This window comes from Phaenicophaeus curvirostris, chromosome 9 (assembly GCF_032191515.1).
Source record: "Phaenicophaeus curvirostris isolate KB17595 chromosome 9, BPBGC_Pcur_1.0, whole genome shotgun sequence".
Taxonomy (NCBI): domain Eukaryota; kingdom Metazoa; phylum Chordata; class Aves; order Cuculiformes; family Cuculidae; genus Phaenicophaeus; species Phaenicophaeus curvirostris.
The window spans coordinates 14,926,199-14,952,616 of record NC_091400.1 but is presented as its reverse complement, the minus strand read 5'-3'; the positions used below and the strand labels follow the sequence as shown (position 1 = coordinate 14,952,616).

The 26,418-nt window shown below is 35.1% G+C and overlaps 1 protein-coding gene across 7 annotated transcripts in view; it reads right to left on the bottom strand.

Moving 5' to 3' along the window:
* EXOC6 (exocyst complex component 6) overlaps positions 1-26,418 on the bottom strand; it is a 92,829-nt gene that overhangs the window by 42,509 nt on the left and 23,902 nt on the right. For all 7 annotated transcript variants that reach the window (XR_011338001.1, XM_069864193.1, XM_069864188.1 and 4 more), the window contains exons 6-18: positions 19,504-19,708; positions 18,208-18,363; positions 17,564-17,632; positions 16,715-16,798; positions 16,574-16,620; positions 16,067-16,187; positions 14,044-14,115; positions 13,308-13,405; positions 12,087-12,192; positions 8,417-8,526; positions 7,321-7,432; positions 5,569-5,703; positions 410-589 (exon numbers count right to left, since the gene is read on the bottom strand). Coding sequence is in view for 6 of the 7 variants with exons in the window: in XM_069864193.1 (XP_069720294.1) it covers positions 410-589; positions 5,569-5,703; positions 7,321-7,432; positions 8,417-8,526; positions 12,087-12,192; positions 13,308-13,405; positions 14,044-14,115; positions 16,067-16,187; positions 16,574-16,620; positions 16,715-16,798; positions 17,564-17,632; positions 18,208-18,363; positions 19,504-19,708 (1,495 nt within the window). In the remaining variant the exon portion in view is untranslated. The remainder of the gene's footprint in view (positions 1-409; positions 590-5,568; positions 5,704-7,320; positions 7,433-8,416; positions 8,527-12,086; positions 12,193-13,307; positions 13,406-14,043; positions 14,116-16,066; positions 16,188-16,573; positions 16,621-16,714; positions 16,799-17,563; positions 17,633-18,207; positions 18,364-19,503; positions 19,709-26,418) is intronic.

Sequence of the window (26,418 nt, the reverse complement as noted above, 5' to 3'; positions counted from 1 at the left end):
GACCTCCATAATCTTATGCACAAATGCAAGATTTGCACCAATCCTGCACTGTTGTCTGAACTAATGGACATGGACACAGAACAAATATGGTTAATTAAAAAGGCCATCTAATGCTATAGAAAACTGCATGAATTTTTACAGTATTTATAAATTAACTGCTAACCATAATACTAAAGTTTTGTCTAAAAGTATTATATTACTATGAGTAAGCATCATCAACATACTAAAACACATTTGAAAATGTATCTGTAATGAAAAAAATTTAAAAATACATCTGCCAGCACGTGCACAATTCCAAATCACATCTATCTTCAAAATCTTAATAAGATTTTGATAGTAATAAGATATCTTATTTAAAATAAGATAATGCTTCAATAGTTTGAAATTAAACTTAATTTTGAACACTTACAGGTAAATGAGTAAAAACTTGAAACGTGCTTCTTAAAAAGTTAATAAGGTCCATTAAATATCCACTTGCTCTTCCATCTGATTCAGACATTGTCCAATCATAATCAGCAATCTGAATAAATTCATCTATTTTTTGGTTAAGTTTTGTGTATATTTCTCCTTCCGCAGCATGCCTTGCATCCTGAAAAATAATCATGTTCAATTGTTAGAATTCTAAAATATTATTAGAATGCAGATGAAAGTGTACTCAGCAAAATGGAAGTTTTCTCTTTTTCTTAGATTCAAAAATTATTTTATTTAAATCAATATTTTAACTCTTAGAGTACATTGGAGGCTGTGGTTTTTAAAATACTACCATAATGTATACTATAAGAATGTTTATAACAGAATATGCCTACAGAATAATCTAAGTTCTTGGAGACAAATCAAATTGCTTTACCATCTTCACAAGAGTCACATTTAATTCAGCCTTGCAAATTTATTAACCCCGACACAAAGTTTATTTGTCCTCTTTTACAAAGATAATAAAAAAAATAATAAAAGAATCAAGCAATCACGCGATTTTTATGTAATTAATGTCTTAAAGCTGCACACCTGAAGAATATCATTTTTCATCCTCCTTTAAATACCCTGATCATTGCACACTGCGATTCAGAGCACTCTGCTACTTCCACCCCCTCCAACTTTTCATTCTGCTACCACCTGGATTCTGCTTTTCAGAACAATACAGCGATAAAGTCTACCATTTACTGTGAAGTGCGTTTCCAATGCTGTCTTATTTGTTTAGGGGACATCCTCACAGATGCAATGGCATCTATGTCCAGATGCCTGATAAGGCATATTTTGCTAGAAATATGTGCTTTTGCCAGCTTGGAGTTTAAAGATGCTCAATAAATTCTATGTTCTAATTCTGGCTCAACATGAAGCTTTCTCCATTGATCTTGAGAAATAAATCAAGTAAGATATTTGAAGTGAACTGGTCAGCTGCTGAAGGGTTTTAGAGAGTAAAAATAGGCTGGATATACTGAAGCAACATAAAAGCAGGCGAAATTCCCACTGCTAGCTTGCTCTGGGAGACTGAAAGCTGTAAATAAGAAAGGAAAAAAGAAAAATGGGGGAAAAAAAAAAGATTATCCGAGATTAAGGGTGGCATTGCATTGAATGTGTCAAAGTCAGTTTTCAGTCAAGCCTCAGGCCACGAGGCAATTCAGAAGGAAGAAAGCTTGTGGTCCTGCCATGTATAAATATCAAAGTATGTTTCATTAAAAATAGCATTTTTACTGCCAAACCAAGCCTCCACTGAACAGCTCTCCCAATCCAACACACAAGAATCTGGCAATCTGTTAATATGTCAAATAAAGGAATATACTGACAACCACAATTTTGAGATGGCTATGACTATAAAAGCTTCAATTAAAGTCGAGTCTATATTTAAAGTTTCTCACTAGTAATGAGACCTCAGTTTCAACAATCTGTAATGTCACAACTTGCAAATATATCTGATTAGGTTTACAGTAATTGCTTGGATCTTTTGTTTGGGTGGGGTTTGGGTTTTTTTTTTTTGTTTAAAATCTAAGCCATTTATGGAGTGGTTGTGTAATCTTTACCAGTTAAGATGATTTACCAGCAGTGGCAAGATTAGTCCTTCAGTTTTTGTTTTGGAAGCTGGTTTTTGGCTACCTTTTATTTTGGTTTGGTTCTTGGTTTAAAATTGGAAAGGTGCGCTGCCAGTACTTTAAGAGTGTAGCTCTGTTCCTTGAGAAAACTGTGAACAGCTGAATAATTGGATTTCAAATCCAGAAGTTACTTCTGAGGAGAAGCACGGTGAATCTCATGCACAAGCCAAGAAAGAGCAAGTTCGGAATACTAAGATTTGGGATGACTCCTAGAGGCAGATAAATTAACTCCATCTCTTCTTTTGATGCAGTGACAGAATTGTTTACTAGATTTTCCCCTGTTATAAAGGGAAAAGGGCAAATGATGGGCATTTGTTAAATGTCTTTTCTTCCAGAAGATGTCCTGAAGTCTTGCACAGGATGAGGTGCTGTGTATCTGGCTCTCTAACATTTCACTGTTTTATGCTGAGACTCTGGGCTCAAAACCCCCTATCAACTAGATCTGCAAATGTATCTATTTATGCTTAGTGTGACTTCTGATTTAAACAAAGAAAAAGAATGGTCATTCAAAGCTGGAAAACGTGGCTACAAATATCGAAAGTGACACAATTTTTCAATACGATAAAAAGAAACAAGTAGTGGTGGGTCTTTTTAAAAAAGCCAGGTTAAACAATGCTTGGAGACTTTGAAGGACATCTTAATACGAGATCTTACATACAAAAATAAGAAAAACAGCCCTCTAAAATAGTAGCCATTCAATAGATCTGAAGGCTTCTATTAAAAAAATACAATCTAGATGTACTTATAAGATCACCTCATGGAATGTAAATATGATCGACGCTGCTAATCAAAGGAGATTTTTGATGCCTCAGAAAGAATAGGGGTGACACGATTTGTCACCAGGAGATGAATTTAATAACAGTAGAACATATCAAACTCTGGGAGGGCCCAGTTGGGGAACTGCAAGCAGTCTTTCATTAAAACAGAGAGGGGGAAAAAAAAAAAAAAAAGAGGGATTAACAAGAAAAGGATTTTCTGCTATAAGTGGAGAACGTTGCACTAACAAGTTCTCCAGGGAAAAAGACAGGAGAGAAACCATTAAAAAAATGACATGTTTGCCAGCATTCATTCTGTGTTTTTCCAAGGTGCATAGATACTAAGCTGACTAAACACAGTTATAATATTCTGTGATTTTCTCCTATAGAACCCAGGTGGTTTATAGGATAGTTAAACATAGCTTACAGCATAAACAATCTGCACAAAATATTATGCAAACTTTCAACTGCGTCTATTAAAGCCATCTTACCTCTTCGTGAAATCATGCATTAAGTGTTTCATTTGAATGATAAAAAGATTATTGACTGACCTTACATGAAAATATCTATAGATACGCAAATTTAAAGGCACACATGCATTATATATACACAACATGCAAACCAGGCAGCCTAGATCCCAAGGACAGGGCGAAATCAGTAAAACTACTGATAGGACAACGGTAACCTAACTACAACTGCTAGGCTAGAACCTTTCTGTCCTGCCCTATTTGTTAAATCCTTAGCAAAACAAATGACAGCTAACAGGAAAATTGCTGGCAATCAACTGGAAATATGAAGTGTCTTGCAACGATGATGCCTTATTCCACTTCACCCATCTTTTAACATCTATGCCAGAGGGGATATTATAATAGGATAGACTACATAATGCATCAAGAGAAAAAAAATCAAATAGAGAAAACAAAACTACTCTCAATAGGATTAGTCCTCTTTATCCCATAAATACAAGAAATCACTCTCCTTTGTTTCAGTGTATGCTAAAAAACCCCAAATACCTACAGTTCAAGTTGCAGCTGCTTTGGAATCCCTGATGACTTTTTGTATGGTTCTGTTTCTTTTTCAAAAATATCTGTATAGAAGCCCCAAGTGACTAAGAATGCAACGTACTGGCTGATTTAATGGCCCATGGAAACCTACACAAGATTATTCTTCTGTCAGCATGTTTTCTTTAGAAAGAGAACTCCAAACCACCTCCAAATACATATATTTGCTTCTATTACAAACAAATAAAAGCAAAGCTACTTGGCCAGTCTCAACTGATGAAAACTGTTTTGTACCATATTCTATGTATATGAATGTCACGCATATGAATATCAAAACGGTTCTTTGATGTACACAACTATATGGTGCTTGAAAGAAGTACCTGGCGCTCAATCACCACCAGAGCATGAAGGATCTCAAAGCATGTCTACACCTGTCCCCAGGGCCACCATGCAGGAGGGTTTCTGGTGCAGGGCCATTCACTGGCCTGAGACCAAAACACCTTTGCACTCAGTATAACTAGTCCAGCTGCTGGGATCATGTCTTAGAGCTTACTAGGGTCGCTATGACATAAAACAGCCTGAGCAAGGATTAAAATTTTGACTAATTTATTTTAGGGATAAATCTTCATCATCTTGAGTTACCCAACGTTATGTGTGTAAATTGTCTTCAGCAATTTCATTCATATGTGCAGATTTCTCCTTACTACCACGTCTGCCTTACATCTGCAAAAGGACCAAGGCCTTTTGAGCGATATGAATACACAGATGAGTGTACAGTTTTTGCTTTGCCAAGGACATCATATACAAGTCACTCTGTATTTTTGCTTTAGCTTCCCCTTTTCAAAATTCTTCACCATTTTTGTATAGACAAATACAAAAAAGACTAGGAGAGCTTCATCTGTTAATGAGAGGAGGAGCCATAGACAGAAAGAAAACTGCGACATCTTTTTATTTTAGGATTACTTTATATCTGGCTTACAAACATTGCCACGCTAGCTGTCGAAATTACAGTCGTCTATGCTGAGTAAACATCACTGAAGATTTACTTCAATTTTTTGAGATATAAGCTTAAATACCTCTGCTATTTCTAAAAAATGTCAGAGAAAATGGTTTGTGCAGATAAGAAGATGCCATACGTTAGAAACAGGCAAGTTACCAGTAATCATTTTAACAATTATAACTGTGTATACAAATTTAAAGGACACCTAAATAAAATATGAATTCTGAAAATGTAACTGAATAATTTATGCTTTGTAGCACATTAATAGTGCTTTTATATTACTAACATAGGCAATTTGAAAATATACCACAAAATATTTATATTGTAGATTAAAAACAAATAAATATTACAAATATTTTAGATTAAACTAGCTGTTTTGCTGAATTACATTCAAAAAGGGGAAATGTTACATAAACTGGCGCTTAATCTGTTGAAAGATTCTGGTGCAGTTAAGCTGAGCTTGTAATTTCATAACTTACTAGAAGATGGATTTGAAAGAGAATATTGATGCTTCTCATGAACTGACATATTTCAGATCATATCAATAACATAAAACCGGTGTTTATCCGCACAATGTATTGAATTAACAGTTCAGAATTGTTTTAGAGTAAAAAATGAACTAATGTGCAGCTTTGCCCTCACCCTCTTTTGTTTTAAAATGCTTCATTTATAGTGATTTTAATGGAATTTTTCAGACATAGTCGTATAACGGATGACATATCCCATACCTTAAATGTAGAAAGTCCATAAAGTCTTGCAGTGTGAACAGTCACTTGTGAAACATTTGTAATGTTAGATATAAAATCCTCAAGGTATTTACAAGCTTGTTCCAGGTGTGTTGTGTTTATGATGATTTGAACAAGCTACAAGAGAAAAAAATTCTTGTAAAAGTCTTTTGTCTCACTGTCATTTCAGTTTGTAAACGGTTACTTATCTCAGCAACAAAGCTACTAGAAATTAACTATGGGATTTCAGGTTACTACCTATTAACCGTTACTTTGGAAGTTTGCTTTCAAATACCACTAAGGAGACATACTACAGTTCACGTGCAAATTATGCCATTTTAAAAAGGAGGATTGCAGACACATACTCGGTGAAATAAATCCAATTGGCATTTTGAAATTAAAAAGGGGAAATAAACGAAAATGTATTGCCAGAAGCAAATAATTAATTTGTAACACAGAAATCATTTTTTTAAAAATTACTGCTATAACATTTGGATTTTTTTTCCCACAAAACTGTCTGCTGAATGATGGAATCTTAAGTTAGGGAATTAAAAAAAAAAAAAGTGGTCAACTCCTTCCTTCATTCAGTAATGGTAACAACCTGCTTATACATGATACAGATGTTCTTATAAGCAAGGCCTGCATTCCCATTCAGTTCACAGATTGGACAATGTAAATAATGCGTAGTAACAGAAATATCAGTACATTACATTTTAATTCTGCATATTGCCTGCTGTAGTGTACACTGATATAATACTTCATAAAATGCTTTCTCTTTGTAACATTTTTCTCATAAAACATATTGATTTGATAATGAAACACCTCAAAAAATACTAGTGAATTTATTTTCACATCCTTGAAAATATTTCTGCACCAACTTCAAGAACACAGAAAACTGTATCTCAGAAAACAGTTACAGCTTGTCTTGTTACCATGGCTATATATAATTTATTAAGCTCCTTCCTCTTCCTCATCATCTTGATTTAATCTATACAAGAGGTTCTTGCAGCTTCAACACAACATCCAATGTGACATATCCGTGCTCTAACAACAGTTTAAGTCCTCTCAGCACATTTGAGCAGGTACCTGCTGTCTCCTGACACTGCATGTACTTGCAGTGAATGTTCAGACTGATTCACAGTCTTGCCCTGTCTTATTTGGTCCAATAAACAAATTAAACCAAGTGCCTCAGCGAAGAAACAACATGCACAAAAACATTAAAATATTTTAATTGCAATTACTATAGAAAAGTTGAATGTGTTAGAGTGAACTTCAGATTTTAGATTTCTTGATCTGGTAGGTTTAATCTGAAACTTCACACTTTCTCCCTTCACCCCTTTTCTTAAAAAAAGGAAGAAAAAGAAATTCATCAATGTGCTACTAATTCCTACACAGGAGCAAACACATGAACCGTGCTCTGTATGCAACCAAAGAAGCCAGAGTCTTTCACCCATTTCCTGCAAAACTCCGTTTATCACACTGGAGACAGAACTCTTCCATTGCCATCTCCCTCTTAAAAGGCATCCCTGTGTAAATATTTTTCCAACTAGACCCAACAATGTATTATATTATTTATGTAACAGATATTGGTTTTTTCTATGCATCATCTTTCACCTCTTTCAATTTTCTATTTTAAAGCACACACCACTAGTTTTTTCTTAAAAAAATCTTAATACCACGTATATATCTACATTTATAATAATTTTAGCGCTGTCTTAAAAACCCACAGTTTTGAGTACGTGTTTTAAAACTTACCTCTGTTAAACCTATATGAGGTTTTTTAATTAGGTTCTGTAAACAACTACTTAGAGTTCTCGTAAGCAGTAAATTTGTAGATTTTCTGAGCATGTCATCTATTTCTGTTGAGCTGAAAAAAATGTTTATTTTTACAATTATGCTGTACATGACAATACTTCGGCAGTAATAATGCTTTTAATTTTCTCTGCAAAGGGAACTTGCCACGATAACACATCCCTATGTGCATTTAATTTCTAGTTGCTCCAATTTTCTGTGATCTAGCACACTGAACATCTTTCACTTACCAAATTATCCATTAACTGAATTTCAACACTGCAGCAAAACCTGTTATTTTTAGACTTTGGACATGTTTATTGACACAGCAGTTCCGAAAGAGTAATTTGTGGGTTTTAATGAGTTACTAAGGAGGTCAACACACGCTCATTAGCACGTGTAAATTATAAACAGTAACAATTAAGAATGTGTGAAAGCGAGCTATTTATATCTTTAACAGTGGAGAAGTGGGTGACTGGCCGCAAATAACTTCCAGATTTAAGAGCTATGAATGTTAATTTATGTGATTAAAACTAAGCTTTTGAAAGCCATAGGAGGAAAGGAAACGGGAAAACTGTGATGTTTTCCATTCAAAAAAGGTGGGATGGAGAAGGGAATCAGCTTTCCAGATAGCACATTTTGTCAAAGCACAGAGAAGGGAAAACAAATTTGAAGTAATGAGGGATGTTACCCAATTATTTCTGAAATGGTCAGTGTTAAAATACATTTTTCCAATCTTATACGCTTTCTTAAATAAATAAAATCTCTAGATTACTCAAACCAGTGATAGTGTTTAAAAACCCCAGCAATGTTTTAGACTGCTTACAATACCTAGCTGCCCTCACCCATAACGTATAAAATATACAAAATATATGTAATAGGATTTGGAATCATCAATTAAACAGAATGAAAATAGAAATGTGTAAATTATATGTAAACTATGAAACAAGCAAAGCTAGCAAGTACACAAGAAAATATATTTTCAATTTAATATACACTTTTAGGTAACCTGGAAGTTATAAGTTACCTTACAGTCACATTGCAGATACTTTAAACTTACCTGCGGTGAAGTGACTCTGAAAACTTAAGGCTTGCATAAATAAATTCCTTAACCTGGATATAAATCTGAGGCACTGACTGAGACATTGGAAGCTTCTTTGGAAAAGATTGCTGTCAAAAAAAGATAATACTATCTTACACTTGAAATTGATTCTAAGGAGAGATTGGTATTAAATGGAACAATTAGAAAGCCACTTAACACTAACAATATTTTAATCTAACTTAAGGTTTTCTGTTTCACACCAAATACAAACAGCAGTCTGTGTGGGGCTGACTTCCACCTTTGTCAAAATAGCTTAGAAGCAAAATAATAGAACAATAAAGTTTGGAGACTGTAATTTAAGATCCCTCTGAAAAAATAAATTTACAAGCACACAATAGAAACAAAGTCTCAAACCATTTTTAATCTGAATGAACAATATAGTTGTAAATTGGATAAGAGGTTCAAAAATGTAATCCTTTTTTGCCAAAAAAAGCAGTGAAAAAGAAAAAAAAGGTTTGAGAAGTTTAGTACATTTGGGGTTTTCTAACTATCTTTAGAATGTTTAGGCATGTATATTCACTATCATATATTTACTTCCTCTCAGTGGCTCACAAAAAACAAAGCAGTTTGAATTATTTTCAACAATCTGGATTAACATGGGAAACACTAGTAGTCTGTAAGAATAAAATCATGCTTCTCACTTCAATTTTAAAGCTGATATTGTATTTGGGAGGACAAAAATAAACACATTTGAATAAAATCCACATGTACCAAATAGATATTTCTGCATTGAATACATAATTTTTAAAATTTGCAAAACACTATTTTTTTTTTACTCTATAAAAAATGAATGAGAAAAATAATTAGCAACTGGTATAATCCTTGGAGAATTTAATTTCTCTTAAACAAATAATCAACAGCAGCTCAACATTTGTGTATTAGAAAAACAAGACAAAACAGATTAACTTCAGATTTCCCTAACTGTGCCTCTTTAATAAAGATTAGGTGGTGTGAAAAACATATGGAGTAAATGCCAGGTTTTTGTGTCATTCAACAGCAATTAAAAACAATTACTTTAACAACAGAATTTACTTTACACATGGGTTCATCTGATTTAAGCAATTCATTTTTTACAGATATATCAAGTGCTGTTACATACAACTATTGCAGATTATCACAATAATCTGTCAGCAGGGCTTGAGTTTCAACCTTCATATATTAAACAATATACAAGAAGCCACTCTTTATCCAATACAGGCCAGTATAGGAGGACAGAAAATTTTCAGTCTAATTATTAGAGTAGGCAGCAAAAAAAACCCCAAAATGATACATGAGCTAATTGATTCACTTCTGAACACAGAAAGGGAGTAAAATGAGATGATATAATCAATGATAGTTTGGCAGATTCAATCTAAACAGCAGAGTGCGGACAAGGCTCCTTTGTCCAGTCAGACTGAATTTGCTACGTTAAATACCTCATAGGTTATGGTCATAATTCTGCCTGGTGTGCTGTAAACAACTCCTATGATAAACTTACCTGTAAAATGTGAGGGTGATTCATCCTAATCTACAGTTAAAAGTGAAGCACTCACTCATGTTTGTCTCCCTTTAAATTAAGACAAACAGACATTTTCAAAGGTGAAATCCCCCTTAATCTGTAAAAGGCATCAGAGATGCATCAACTGGAATTAGCCCTTTAGGGTGTCTGTTCCTCTCTATCAACTACACAGCCTCCTTCAGCAACTAGCCTGAACTTAAACATCTATTTTCAGTTGTTGGTTTTTGTTTGTTTTTTTTTTCTTTAAACATCAAAATGTAGACTAAAATAACCCACCTAATAGGACCTCCCACTGCCTTTTAACCTGAGGCAACTGCCTTTTAACCTGAGACAGGTGAAGTGGATGAGATTATAAACAGCAACCAGTAAAAGCGATGTTGGAGCATTTATGAAGTCTCCCCTCCATGTAGATACCCTGCTGCCTGGTAACACATAATGTAACACTGCAGTCTTTCCTTCTGCAATGATATTTAAGGATTCTTTCTCCTCTATCCCACTGCCTCATTGACAAAACTTATATGAACTCAGCGATCTTTAAGACTTCTGCCTCTTTGCTAAATTTGGTTGAAATCAACTAAACAGCTTCAAAAATTGCTAGGACACAAGAAAATAAACCTCTTAGACTGCCCTATTTCTAATGATGTCCTTCTGCTTTACATACAGGTTTCCAAGCTCTTTTCAAGAGAGATGTGTAGAAAACGTTATTCCTCCTTTATAGATGAATTAACAGGGACAGAGAGATGTGAAGTGACTTACCAGCACCACACAGCCTGGGAGCAGAATCCAACTGGATTCCTAGCTTTACTCTCAAGCTCATCAGCCTAAACACTAGGCATCAGTGAGATTCTGCCCATACAATATCCACAAATATAAAGTGCTGCTCCCTATGAAATATTATAGAAATCCCTCTCTTGTCATAAGCCAAAATGAAAATTGTTCGGCAGAAAGCATATATTTCCCTTCTGGTAAAATAAGAGCCAAAGCTTTGTATTAATCATACATCTATGTAACTACACATGTCTACACAAGTAACGTCCACACACATATGCTGATACATCAGATGGAGTGAGAGAGGTTAGCATTAAAATTTAGTGCAAGTTAAAAATCTCTGCAATTTATTACCAAAATTGGTCATGCTAAACAGTATCCAGGGCGTGGTATACTTCTAACACTGTAAGGGATTTCCATTCTGTTTATCTTATTTTAGTATTATAATGGCTAAGTAAACAAAGTTGATGAAGGAAAGCATTCAGCAAGCACTATGGAGTCTTATTAAAAATGAACACAAAACCCACCTTTAGTTTTTCATCTTTACTGTAACGATGTATTAATGACATGCAGCTGTTACATTTGCCCAATAAATCCCTCCTGAATCATAGAATTAGAGTATTTTATTACTTTTTCAGGTATCTGTACCGATGGATCGTGTTCAAAGGAGCTTCCCTCCACAACATTACTCCCACTGTCATTTGGTTCTTAGATTTAGCTCCTCTCTATAGATTCCACCGAGGGCCTGTTATTTCTTCATGGGTACTACCAAAACCATATTTGAATAGCAGAACATAGTAATCACCGTTCCACAAAAGGAATTGTAGTGAAAGAATGGCTGAGGCTGTGAAAGCTTATCCTACTGGAATGCTAGTACAGCAGAATTATTAACAGTCCCTTCACGTTTATTTTGCTGCATATGTTTAAACACAAATAGTCAATTTTAAAAGTGAAATTAAAAGTTGCTGTTGCTAACAGATCCTTGCTTCACACATATTTTTGCAATACTACAGCATACAGTATACTGTGTTACTAAATGCAATGAGTTGAAACAAAATTTAAGTTAACTAATTAAAGACAGATTGTTTCATAATTACATAAAGACTGTACCAATTAAAGTGTTTTATTAATTTGTTTACAAAACAATGGGTTTAATTAATCCTTCAAACACCAGAGCAAATTACTAAAGCTTTAATTTTCATATTTATTTATGACTGGGTAATTACAAACAAAGAAGGTGATTTAGCTTCTTAATCTACATAGCTTTTCAAATTTAAATTACTTTCTAATTATAAAAATCATCACTGGCCCAAATATCTTTAACTGGATTTTGGAAAACTTTAATAACAAACTATTCCTTACCTTATCAAGTTCTGGATCCTGAAAAGGAAATTTGCTTATAACTATTTTGTATTCCTCCTCATTTGCTACAGGAATAGGGCTGTAGTTGTCCGCTTCAAAAATATCCCTGGTGAATTAGTAAGGTAAAAAAAATTTAGGACGTGTAATTTAATTATTTTCCAGTGTTGAAACATGTAAATGAATATGAATTTTACTACCACACACTAAGGTGTGCAGCTTCAAAAAATTATGAACTGCAATCATTATAATTTCAGACATCCATATTATTTTCAGACAAATTTAAAAGCAAATTGTATATGCTAACTCTTCTTACCATGTCTCATCACAGACAAAAAAATAGCTGAAAGCATTTTAATAGGTATGACTCAAAGCATAATACAGCAAAGGAACTTTAAATCAACCAGTCAACTGCAGAATAAACTGTAATAAGATATTTGCTAATTATGGTAGCCCACACTTTGCCTACAATAAAGCAGACATTCATTGTCATAGCTACCTATAGGCAGTGGAGATGGTTCAGGTTACTTCAACTGGGGATGTAACCACAGCTTTACTTAAGTACCCTCTGGACTTTTCTACTATCCAACCAACTATATCAGGAATCTATAAAGCATGAGAACCTTAGACACTAGACTTAATCGGTCAATTTAATTTTAAGGTTTTCTGCAATACAATGTAACTCTTATTGTGGTAAACAACATTTAGATATCACATTCTATATGCAAACAGCCTTGGGAGTACAGTCCCAAGCTGCTTGTTCCTGGGTGAACAATTGACTCAATCAAATGAGTCCAAGGAACAAGTGCATTAAACCTGCATTAAAAAAAACCATGAAGATATATTGGCAGTGTAATTGTCTGCCAGGGAGATACACCTATCAGCTAACTGTAAACATTAAAACAAGCTAAATTAGGAACCTAATGCCCTACTGCAACAGCTTAAAGTGATTAGGCTCCCTATGAAGAAAAACAGTTGTCTCCCTCCTGCATATCTCTCAAATAATGTCTCTTTGGAGACTTTCTTTGTCTTCATTAACTGCATAAACACTCAATAACTCTTCTCCTGAATAAATAGTGACATGTGATGAATGCCTTAGTGCATACCCGATTCATACACAATTCTGAGCTAATAAATTCTTTCAAAATTACAACAAAGTAAAACTTTAAGTAAGAAAAAACCCCAATAGATACAATACAAATACAATTATTTTTAAATACTAACCTGAACAAGCCAGACCACTTTTTAAGAAGTGTTTCATTGTACTGGTCTCTAATCTCAAATAAAAGATCAAATAGCCGATTCACAGGAAAACCATAACCCTAAGGTATAAAAATAAAAAGAATCAATAATTCCAGAACACACTCAATTCCTACCACAACACTTCAGGACTCTGAGATGAGACTTATTACTCAATATTACCCTTCTATAAAACAAATTACAGTACTGTAACACACCACAACAATTAAAAGATTTTGTATAAAATCCTTAATAAATACTTCAAGCTGTGCTTTCAGTTTTCGAGCAGAAATTTGTCTTATTTCTCTATAACATTTTAACTTGCTATTTATGCATACAACTAATCATCTTCATCAGTCTGTTAAACACTGGTTGAATACTTGCCAATGACTGGAGAGCTAATGATAACTGCAATGCTATTCTTGCTTAAGATCAGAAGTAAAGCATTTACAAAAGGCAAAAATGTACATGAACTATAACGTTAACATTAGTTTTGCATAGATACAAACAACTGGATGCTACTTGGATAGCCCAGGATGCATACATTAAGTATGGAAAAGAGGACCAAGCAAGAAATACTTATATTTTTTAAATATTATTGTGTAACTTTGCTCTTGATTTGTATACATAACATCAGGGAAATCTACAGTATTGCACTTAATCACTCAGAGGAAGAATTTGACAGTAGGAATTTCAGTTAAATTACTAATATAATACGTACCTGCAAAGTATCAGCAAATACTACAATGAGATTCTTCAGTTCCAGAATAAGGTCAGGATCACTGCAGTATGACTGAAAGTGAGAAATTCAGGTTTTGTTAAAAGTATTTAAAATATGGGACATGTTTTCAAAGAATATTAGCATAGAAGGTTAAATTCCCCAGCCTCATCCCTTCACCTGACTGACTGCCTTAGTAAAAGCAACTTAGACGCACTTGTCTTCATTTAGTCCAGCTACATAAAAGTATCTGCTAAATTTTTATATGAACTATCAGTAGTACAAAAGCTCAGAAAAAGTAAACTAAAATACGATGTTCAGTATATTGTACCAAGATTCAAAATTAGCAAATTATTTCTGTGGAATGTAAGCACACATTAAAATGCTCTGCTAAATCAACTTCAGAAAGGTTTCCACAGGACTTGCTTTTTAACACAATGCCTGGGTCTAACTAGTGCTAACAGTGCCACCTCAGGCGGTTTCCGAGCTGTGTGAGGAATACACTATAAAATTCTTTCTAAAAAAGTTCATATTACAGGTTTGATGGTAAGAAGTCAAGACATTAAGTTATTTACTAAATGACTGAAGTTTTATTTTCAGAGGTGTGGTATCATACAACTAAAACTTTCACATTAGCTTCATTATTTGCAATACTGGATAAAATAAAAACTATTTACATTAAAATTATTTAAAGCTGTATGAGAACATAGTATTGGTTAGAGACTATTTATGCCTTTTTCACCTTTCTCTAATTTTTGCTCTTAGCATATTTTAATAAAGTAAGAGTTTGGTTTACAATACCTCCTAAGACAACCTACACTTATTTAAAGATTAGTCTGTGGTAGGATGTTATTAGAGATTGTGATACAATTGATTTTTATGGGAGTTACGCATTTTGAGAAGAAATAGCGATTAACTTCATGACAAGCACTGAAGAGTTCTCTAGAGACTGCAGTACTTTCACTCCTTAATTAACATTCTTATATAGGTGTCTAAATCTATAAGCAGCCGATTAACTTGCAAAGTATTTAGCTTAAAAAAATGCTTGAATATATCTCAATTTATTCCAATTCTCCACAAGAATTAAAAATATTAGAACAGCTCATTTACAACTGATCAATAAAGGCCCTATGCTGAAACTATAATGGCTATCTGAACTTTTCCCCATTTTTACTCAGTTTATATGAAATGTAAAATACTTCTCAACTTAAAGATCAACTGTAATAAAAACTAAAATAATATTGCATAAAGGAACTGCTTCTCGCAAACCTTAAAAAGAGAAAGATAAAACTCTTATGCATTCCAATAGCAAAAGTTACACCAATAGTAAAGACTGAAGTAATTTACTATGAGTCAGTCTGAGTGAACAATGGTATTCCATTGGTTTGCACAAAGGAATAAGAAATAGCACGCAGCTATTCAGCATCATAGGAGCTAAAGTACAAACATAACTTTAGGAGACACACTTTGAAAGTAATAAAATACTCAGCCGATACAGAATTACAATCCAACATCTGTGAAGATTTTTCTGCTACCTCTACCTCAACACAAACGTATTACTACTATAGCATTGAAAAGATAGCTCCAAGGGTTTTGCTGGTGGAGTTTATTTTGGAAACACAGCATTTGGAATGATAATTAGGAACTATTTCCTGGTGGTGCTTTCAGTGCTGAACTATTCAATCTGATCTAATGAAGAGGTCAGTTGGGACTAATGAGGAAGGATTGCAATAATAACAGCAGATTAACTCTGCATATTCTAAACTGCTGGACTAAGAGAAGGTTTGGAGGACCCAGTGAGTTGTAAATCAGTGAAGGATTATGCAAATAGCCCATGGCTGCAAATCACAGCCTGATACTGTTGGAAAAACAAAAGCCTGGCAGGCTCTCTCCCAAATCTGAGCAATTTTTAATCACAAGGAAAAGAAAACATGAGAGGTGTAGTTTTTCACTTTGTTCCTATCCCAGCTTAAATATACAGAGCTCTGAAGTAAGAAGATTTAAATTGGTAAGACTTCTGACTTACTGAATGCGTTCTAAGAACAGCAATTATCTTGGAAAGGGCCATGTTCCATAGTTCATCGGTATATGTTCTAGTTACCAATCCTTGGGTTACATGCAAAATGTGGTCTTCTACTACAAAGAAACTAAAACAAAATAGCATTAAATTATTAAGCTGTTTTGTAATACTACAGCAAATTCTATCCTTTCACACACAGGCATAGTCAAACCCTTCCCCAGTCAAGCAGTGACACTTTGGTAGGTTTAGTGTTTTGCTTCGCCCAGCATGAAGTCAAAATGCGAGAAGTTTGTTTCATGCCAGCTGCAGCCCAGGCTGCTGCAGGGTCCTTGTGGGGCACCGTACTGGTAGGAACTGGATGCTCTTCCCCACTCGGATCCAGCAACAACCACTCACATGATATGTACAGAAACTGAATCTTGCAGAAGAAAGTATTCAGACAATGGGAGAACAGAGAGTGAATTAATGATCAGTATAGTAAAACTGAAATAAATGTCTGTTTAGAAAACTTACCCTACAATTTGACTGAAGTATCTTCTATAGCCTTCTACTGTTTCATGCTTTCAGGGAAAAAGAAAACAAGTTTATGAATAAAAATGCCACAAAGCACTAGGTACAACTCAAATCGATGCAAAAAACAAATGTATTGGTTACCATGCTTGACTGTGGCTGCAGAACTAATCTTGCTTGTTTCCTTCTTTGTTTCCTGTAATAATTTTCAAATATTTCTCCATCACCCTAAAATGTGACAAAAGTAGTTCAACACTGTCTCAGTAAGAAAAAAATGCTTCTTAAATTAAGGGTAGACTTCTCTTAAACAAGGGCATATATTTTGCATTTATTCCACACACAAATCTCCAGATGACCCCAGGAAAGTTTTGCATGCATGAAATATGCAGAAGTTATCTTCTCTTTTTCACAGAGTCTACAGAATGTACTATAAATAAGGACTTTGCTCATGTGCCTACGTTTTGTCAAACAATATTACGTATTTTAAGCAATATTTATGTTTTTAAACTTCAACTTTCAGATTATATTAATACTTATAGACAAGGCATATTACCTACCACTCCATAACCGTGTCTCCTAAAATTTTTCTCTAGGTTATTCAAGAAAATAAATGCATTGTAAAGTTAAGCTACAAAAAAGTTTCTGTGAATATATTATACATCTGAACACCACATGCATTAGCTTTGCCCAAACCCTGTCTACCGCCTCCCATCTCCACTCCCCCAGCCTCCGAGATATTTATTTAATATTTGGTTATTCTCTTTGGAATTGGTAAATACAATGACTGTGGGTTTCAATGTTTGTCCAATCACAGCCCTCAAAAACACAATACCCTCTGTGCCTAATGATTAAATTGTGAGGAATTCAAGTGACATCCTACCCATCTTATTATAATGACCATACAGTAGAAATCATCTGTCCATTTGGCATCTGTACTACATTGACTTGCTCTCAAAAAGTAAAATACCTTTATGATGTCACCTTAATACATACCAAAACTGAGTAGATGTGCAAACACCTATAGACTGGAGAAAAGTCTACAAGATCTTGTGCAGTTAAAACCTGAAAAAGGAAAGGAAAAAGAAAAGTATATAAAGCATAAAAAGCATATAATCTAGAACGTGTGATACATCACCAACAGAACTCGTCCCCTTGAAAAGGACCCAAAAATGGATGGGTATCATCACAAGAGAATAAATTACTTGCTCAACTCTCCCCTCCATTTGTACTACAGTACTAGATTTTATTTGCATTACAAGACCAAATTCCTTTCACTGTGTTTTCAGAGCACCACATACAAAGGTCTCAGTACTTACTGTTTTATTAAATTTATGAATACTGAGTATTTAACAGCTGAAACAGTTCTAATACAAGCTGAAGTACTCAACACAGAATAACTACAAGTTCTGTCCAACTGAATGTCCCCAAACATGATGCTAAAGCTAGCATTAATACAATTAATATTTTGGCACTATTTTTCCCTCCTAAAATGCTGATCTGGAATGGTGTCCCTCAAAAGTCTTCTCTAGTTCTTCCTAACTAACACTGGCCATCTACAAACAGTGTATTGCAAGTTTTGTTCAATAAACCTACAAAACTCACTTTAAATACAACATACTGATTTAGCATAACGCTACCTCTTCTTCATGTTCATCATCATCTTCAAGCGTTCGCTTCAATGTAATTTCATTCTTGGTTTCCAAAATTCTGCTTCTACCTAAATGCATATTCCAACCATAGTTTACATTATTCTGCTTCTGAAGAGCGGTACTAAAGGTTTTCTGCTGCTGTGCCTGTTTTAAAAGTAGTACAAGTAAAGAGGGATGTAATGCAAATTTCATCACTGATGAGTATACACTATGACATGAAAACCATCCGGTGCTATTGAAAACACATCAGTATAATTGCAAGATGTGTGCTCTCAGCCTACAGAGATGATTTTGTCCCAAATAGTTCTCAGATGATAAATGAATTCAAAAGATAATTTCAGCATAATTTTTTCCTAATCTCCAGAATGCCATTTAAGAGGCAGAAAAAAAAAGTAACCTGTAATTCTCCTGATCAAACTGCAAACAGAGAATCAATATGTAAATGAAGAGCAGTTATATCAGAGCTTCCAGCTGTTTGTCTGCTGTCTTCAGTTCAGCCTTAGTCAGCAATCACCTGTAGATGCCAAATGCACTATATTGTCCTTTCTACTGGAAGAAATGCAACAAGGTAGTACAGTATAATGTTGCAATTAAGTTTCATTTATAATCATCAATGCTGCCTCTTACAAGAACCTTAAATGACAAAATACCAACCCAACAAAAAGTCACATGACAAATTCAGTTGTTCTCCAAGCAAAAAAAAGCATGAACTGCTTTAAAGCTTGCCCAGTACCAGTGCTTTGAAACGGCAGATTATTTTGTGATGGAACAGGTGAGGGCTTCAGCTGTCCCAGTCTCCTTCTGGCTCTCACCTAAGAACCAGGATGTTATCTCTATATTTTATAGTCTTACCCTTGCTGGCTGGCCAGATAGGCTGCTTTTTGTCTTTCTGTAGTAGCTGCTGAATTGCAGACTGTCTAGCAGTTGACTAGTATTTCACAATTTTGTGCAACTCGACATACATGGCATTCCTCCTTCCCTTCCCAGGAAGGAAACCTACTTCTCTAGGACATAGATAAAAATCTGTTAAAGGAAGTTTGATGCCACTGAGGTGTCACGCTGTTGCTTCCTATGTTAGCCAAGGGACCATTAGAACTGACAGCTTCATGTCCAGGAGAAGAAATCAGCCAAGGTGTAAGCAAGCACTTCACAGCTCTCCATCTTTACTCTAAGGTCTATGTGCTGGCTGTAATCCTTAGAAAAAACTTTTCCGCTAACCAAAGACTCAACACTGACATTTTCAGTAGACAACCGGACAGAAGACATCCTGTTAGGTCAGCTTACCTGCTTCATGGCAGTTTCCCCAATTCTGTCAGAATGCTTTCGAATACTCTCTAAGAAATCCTTGAGATCTGACATGGATATTTCTTTTATTTCTTCACGCAGTTTTGGAAGATTTTCTATCATTATCTGGCAAAACCGGTATTGACTTACTCTGGGAAGATATAGATTTTCTAGTTGTTCCATTGTTTTTAAAGCAGAATAGTATCTACAAAGAGATTAAAATCAAATTAGCTTCTTATAAAATTTTAATAAAATACTTTCATCAAATCTAGCAATATCACGATGCAAACAATCTCCATCTAATGAAATCACTCTGTTTTTAGAAAAAGTAAGAAATAAAAGGTCATCCACATAAGGCTTTATTTTGGAAAAAACAGTGAACTGTCAAAGCAACTCAGTCAAGTCAAAATTTTAAGTAGGCTCCTATGGTAGTAGCTGTTCTGATCAACAGTCCTATGCCACACGGAGCAGCCTGCAAAAGGGAGGCATTGAAGTCATAACAATTATCTCCCCTTCTAGATTAAATTTATTAGGGTTTTTCATTAGTAGTTCTTTCTGAAAGCACAAATTGCCAATAACCCAACATGGCAGTATATGCACCAAATAATGAAAAAAACCTTGGAAAACTGTGCCTGTATGTATCTGTCTTCTTTTGGTACATGTAAACATATACAAACATCCACACTCACTCTCTTTCCACCATTCTGAGCTGGAACAGACATGTATATGCTTATCTTGAGCAATATTTTTTCCAGCAGTATACAATATTTCACTGCAAACCACTGAACTATTTACTTTTCTGACAAAATACAGTATACCCCACCAAGAAAATGACTACTTTAAACAAGCATTAAGAGTTTAAAAAAAAACCCCGCAAGCCAACAACCAAGTTTCCATAATTTACTCTATTCTTTCTGTTAGCCTACAGACTATTTGTAGCAGAAATATGGAAGATATGACCTAAGACGGGAAAAAAACCGCAATACGAAGACACACTCCCTCATGTCCATACACTACACAGATGTCGTGCAGTCCATTCATAACTATGTTGTGAAACTTCACATAAAGGATGAGTTTAAAGAAATACTCAACTTAACTGCAAACTAAATAAAAAAATTCAAGAAGGACTCAAACAATTTTGACAATGGAAAGCTACCAAATGCTAAGACATCAAATCTATCTGTTACTACAATTACTACTGTTACTACTGACCTGTCTTCAGTCTCAGTTCTCTCATGGATTATATAGGGGCTGTGGGGTCACCTTTTACTTCCTAAAACCATTTACCAACTTCGGGCCTGTAGCATATAAGTAAAATGTTGATACTTTCCGCTGACTTAGCAAAACATTTAAAGGAGGAAATTTTAATTTAGGGAAATCGATTTTCATACTCTTAGTAGAGACATGAACACCACAAGGAGGCAAATCAGAGCTGAGTCAGGGTCTTATATGCCTGTTCCTAAAGTCAATACTCTTCCCTATTCAGTTTTCAAATGTCACACAGGCTCCTAAGGCAGAATACTTGTGAAAATTTTTACTTTATTGAAAAGATGAAGCAAAACAGAAGTGGGCCAATACTGAGATAGACAGCAAAAATAATGAGGCAATAAACAGAAACTCCATAATCAACAAAACTGCGATGTCAATAACATTTTAAAGAGAGGTACAGGAAACAGGTTAAATGTGAATAGGACAGCAATTAGTTGTAGATGCGACAATAATTTTCCTTTAAGCAGTATTCTCACCAGCCACTCAGCCCAGACAGTGTTGTTAAAAATGCATTTAGTTTGGCCTATTAGAACAGAAAAGGTAAACCGATGCCTTCTAGCTTGGTCTTGAATGGGAAAAGTAGAAAAACTAAAATCAGACTTGATTTCACTTGCTGTTAGTTCCAATCCTTTCTTTCCACAAATACAGCCTTAGCCTATTTTTAGCTTTCCGTACTTTAACTTTAGCTCCTTTTTCTTCCTGAAAGTCCTACACAATCAGTGGTGGAAAATTGCCACATCATTTTGAAAGGGAAAAGCTGAATATAAGCTAAGTCCCTTCAAATGTTCAAGAAAACCTGAAAAAGTGTCCTGTCTAGTTCTTTTGCTTCTGGATAGAATGGATATAGTTCAAAATGAAGTTCAGTTAAAGCTGCTGGCTCCCCTTCTGTACAAAAGTAATAATAAATTATTAATACTTCAGTAATAACTTCTTGTTCCATTCTGAAATAAGCACATTGTTTTGCATTTTCTCAATCAAGACATTTCTAAGCCAACAATTCAGCATAGCTGGAGGATGGGAAAAGTATTCTCTTTTATTCCAGAACACAACCGCTTTCAGGAGGCTGCAAATAAAGAGGTTTCAAGTGTAAATTAGGAGCTTTTGTTTATTATATACTTGGTTTATATAAAATATACATAAGGCGATGGGAATGTTGCAGGTAACAAGGGGTCTGGGGGTTTTATGTGTGTGGGTTTTGTTTTTTTTAAATAGTAAATGACCAAGAGTGCCACATGGTGAGACTTCTGGGGAACAAAACCATAATAGCATCCAAATAGTATAGAAGGTTTTTATTTAAATTATACAGATCAGCTTATCAGAACACTGTTAGTTCATCTGGAAGGTTTTTGACTGCTGTCTCCAAGATCAGAATTTACATAATCCACTTTAAATCCATTCTAGAGTCCCTTACTAATTATATATATAAATATGGAGCTCAAGACCTCGCCCTTTTAACATCTGTTCTGATAAAGCACTGAAGTCTTATTAATTTGAAGGTCATCTGCAGGTCAGGATTTAAACTAAAAAGTTTTGCATACGGTTTCATGGAATTATATATTTGTATATTCTGTTTTAAAAATTCCACAGATTTAGCTCAATGCTGAAGATTTTAACAATATTATTAGTTCCCATCATGTTGTCAACCATATAAGGTGAACATGCCCATTCGACTACAAATGAGTTAAAGAAGGATCTTCAATGTTATTTTTTTCATATAAATACAGCAGTCCTCTCTCTATTCTTCTGAGCTCATCCTGCAAATATATGTTCCCCAATGCAAAATTTATAATGTAAGACAGAAGTCTGAAACACAAATAGAAGTCACATAATAAGACTGTCCCAAACTGAACCATCTTGTCATTAGAACCAGAAAACCATAAGATGGATTTTACTAACATCACCAAACTATAAAAATGGAAACTTCTAAAATCAGCAAGAAGCATGACTAGAAAAAAACAAGCCAAACAAAAACAACACACACACAGAAGACTGGTATTAGTGTTTTGTATTGTCTTATTCTATAATTGAGCCGGCATTTTACAAAATGTCCAAGTCACAGCCACAGAGTAATTGGGTCTGTATCAGAATTTTAAACTTCAACACACAAAAAATCCAAAATGAAAACAAAGTGAACATTACTATAGTGTATACAAAGTATTAACTTATGTTTTAAGTGACAGTCAGAACTTTTAAGATTTTTCTCAGCTGAGCATCTCTTGGAGGCAGTTACAAAAAATACCATAACTTACTAAAAAAGCCACATCAAGTTAAATTAGAGCAGTCAAGAAGCTACACAGAACAGGAGCAAGATAAACTTGAAGGCTGTGAATTTTATGGAGAAAAACACATTTTTTAAAAGCCTTTTGTGTAAAGAAACGTATAGTTATGTCCCAAAACTTGCTGCTGAAAAAACAAGAGGGAGAGATAAGCCTAAAATTCTTCTTTTATTTTAATTAAGGAAACAAACTTAATTTACAAAGTTCTCCGACTTCTGTGCTTCCCTCAAATTCTATATTCTATAGAATATTCTATATTCCTGCTTACTACATTTTCACTGAGTAAATATGAAAAACTTCTTGTACTCTACCAAACAAATTTATGGGAGTTCATTGGAATTCTTCAGTAAAACTCTGGAAAAGTCACATTCACAGAGATCTTGAAGATTATCTGTTGAAATTGCAATGGAAAAACTCTTCACCACAGGAACAACAATTTATTTATTCGTTTGGTTTTAAATCCAGTTGTCTTAACAATTCTAAACCTAATATTTAAACTTCCCCAGCATATCAATTTTGTCAGTTGCCTGAAAGGAGCACAAACCAATATCAAGGCAGCACTAGCTCTGAAACCTCTGTAAAGTGAGTCAAGAGCTAAATGTCTCTGAAAATCAGATTAAAGAATTGCTGCGTGAAAAGACCAAGACCTGTGGAATACCTCTTTCATTGCCAATGATGTGGTAGGAAATTTTTTTAAAATAGAAATTTTCAACCAAATAGGGTTGTGAGAACAGTGAGAAAGTAAGCAGCTGACAGTTCCGTATCAAACATATTTTGATGGGGTGGATTTATCCAGTTACATGATACCTCTGGGAAGTATTGATTCACAGTTAGTAAAATCTAGTGCTTCATTTTGACATGGTTCCAAAACAATGCAGAAAACCAAAATCAAATCACCATTGGTATTAACTGTTTCGATATCTTTCCATACAAACATGGGCAGAACCAAATTATAGAAACATTGAAGTTTTCCCATTTGCATTCTTTATGTCTTAAAGCTTACTTGAAAGCTTGGAGGGTTTATACAGAGAAAGGCTGCATGACTGTCTCCGTGAGACTTAGTAACCTGAATAACTAATCAACTCTGTCTTTCCCACAGTTCAGAAGAAAGCTTCTAGTGAGGTCAGAAAGCAAATCCAAGTCTTCCAGGTCAAAAAGCTCATTCTGAAACATCATACTCTTTCTTTAGTCCTTCTCACAGTAGATTCAGGAAGATTTGGCAACAAACTTAACAGATTATTTCCTCTTCATTGTATGGTGGGTTTGGGGTTTTTCTTGTAATACTTAATTGTGGAAGACTTGCAAACCCGCCAGTTCTAACAATTCCCAATTAGACCACAATCTCTTGAAGCGGTTTGGAACTTTCTCCAGAGACACACATCGAAATCCAAACACACAGACCATAATAACATAGCTGTATACAATGTGTGATGATCTTATCTCTGACTTAAAATTAAAGACCTAGGTAGTTCAGTTGAAATGCACAGCCCCCACCAAGCGTTTTGGAGAGCAGTGGAGAAACCACACCTCTTCCCAGTGCTTCCTCAGCAAAGACTTTAAAACCTCCATAACTCTTTCCAGCCAATCCTGTCTGTTTGGAGCAGATTCCGCAGTTCCTTCCTCTCTCAACTACAGTTCTTGTCAATTTGTGTTATGTATGGCTCAGGAGACAGATAAATAGGATACAGAGCCTTTCACCCCTAGGTCATCGGTTCAAATGTAGCCCATGTTCATACGGATCAAAAGTTGCTATCAACAGATGGCTTTTTGGGTTACCCAGTAAGCCTCCATTCCATCTGCATAAACCATTACATATTCCAGACCCAAAATCCTGCATTACCTAAAAAACTGCCATGGAGATGAGGAAATGGAATTCCAACCTTTATCCTAAAACAACTGTTCCCCAAAAATATAGAATATCCATGCTTTCTTCTTCCCTTCCTTTAAACACTAGGAATTCATAGTGGAAGACTGTAAGACAATGTAATAATGAAAATATTCTAAAAGGCTGCAAACAGATTAAGTCAAAAGAAAATAAGTCTTTTTAAAAAAGAACAACAGAAGCTTTGCTGCACTAACAAACCTCAGTGAAGGTTTATGAGAAAAATTACTTTGCCGAAAATAAACATTCCTCATTGTCTAGCTAAGACAGGGATCATGAATGCTCCTCTCTCTGACCCTTTCAGGACAGCTTCACAGCACAACTCAGGAAGGTCATTTAGAAATTCCTTTTACTTAAATACCTCAGCTATCAGGTCTTTGCACTGATGCTATGGATGTCTTGCTATTGCTTAATCATTTAGTTATGAAGTCCAGGACAGACTCACTCTTTGGATCCTGTTGCCTTGTGAGGGACAAGGAAATTACCATTTGAATCACCTGCAGGTTCCAGGTATAGCCACCTCTAGGCTGTATTACAGGGAATTGTCAGTCACAGGCAAAGCCGTAACTGTAGTGTGGCTAATGAAAGAGATACGAGCTGGAGACGTAGCCTGCAGCAGAGTCTAAACCTTCTGCACTCCGTGTGATTTCAAGGCATGGCAGATCAAAGCTATGGCACCTCTCCTCTCCCTTAGATCTTTTTATGGTACGACAATGACATGTCCAAACCCCTTAATTCAGTATATTGTCCCTTGACTTAAGGCTTCCTGTCTGGCAACTCCTTCCACAGAAAAACTATCAGATCTGAATCTCTTAAATATATAGAAATCTACATTTAGATTTGAAGAGTACTGATAATTTCTCAGAAAGCACATCAACCATCAGTGGACTCTACAAAACTACTCACAAAAATGGAGTCAAAATGCTAAAAGCCATCTGCTATTTTATCTCACCTAAGTGAGACGACATTAGGAATTATAACTTCCCTTGCAATTCTAAAACTGGGATGCTGCTTGTCTTGTGTGACAGAGCAAAAGAATGGTAGAATGCAGGCCTTGACCCTACCATTTCCATTTTTTCAACACGCAAAGCACAGCACACTCTACAGACTACCTTGTAGAAGCAGTACCATTCAGACAGCACAACCTGCAGTCTGTTCTCTGACCAGAGCAGCAAGGGCATCAGACTGTTTACATCTTTCGTTGAGCTGCTCCAAGAGCACTGCAACAACACATGGCTACCTACTCTTAAGCAGATGTCTAAACAGTGTTCTGTTCAGAGGAAACTGTACAGCAGTCAAGCTGACAAGATCTACCACACTGGTTCACATCTAGCAAGTTTTGATTGTAATAAGAGATAGCATAGTGCCATAACTACTAGATTATTCTCCTAGTTCTTATATTTCTGCAGACCTCCCAGGCAGCACAAGTATCATGTAGCTCGTACACCACTGTTGAAGAACCACCAGATTTGCTGCAGTGCCGATTGA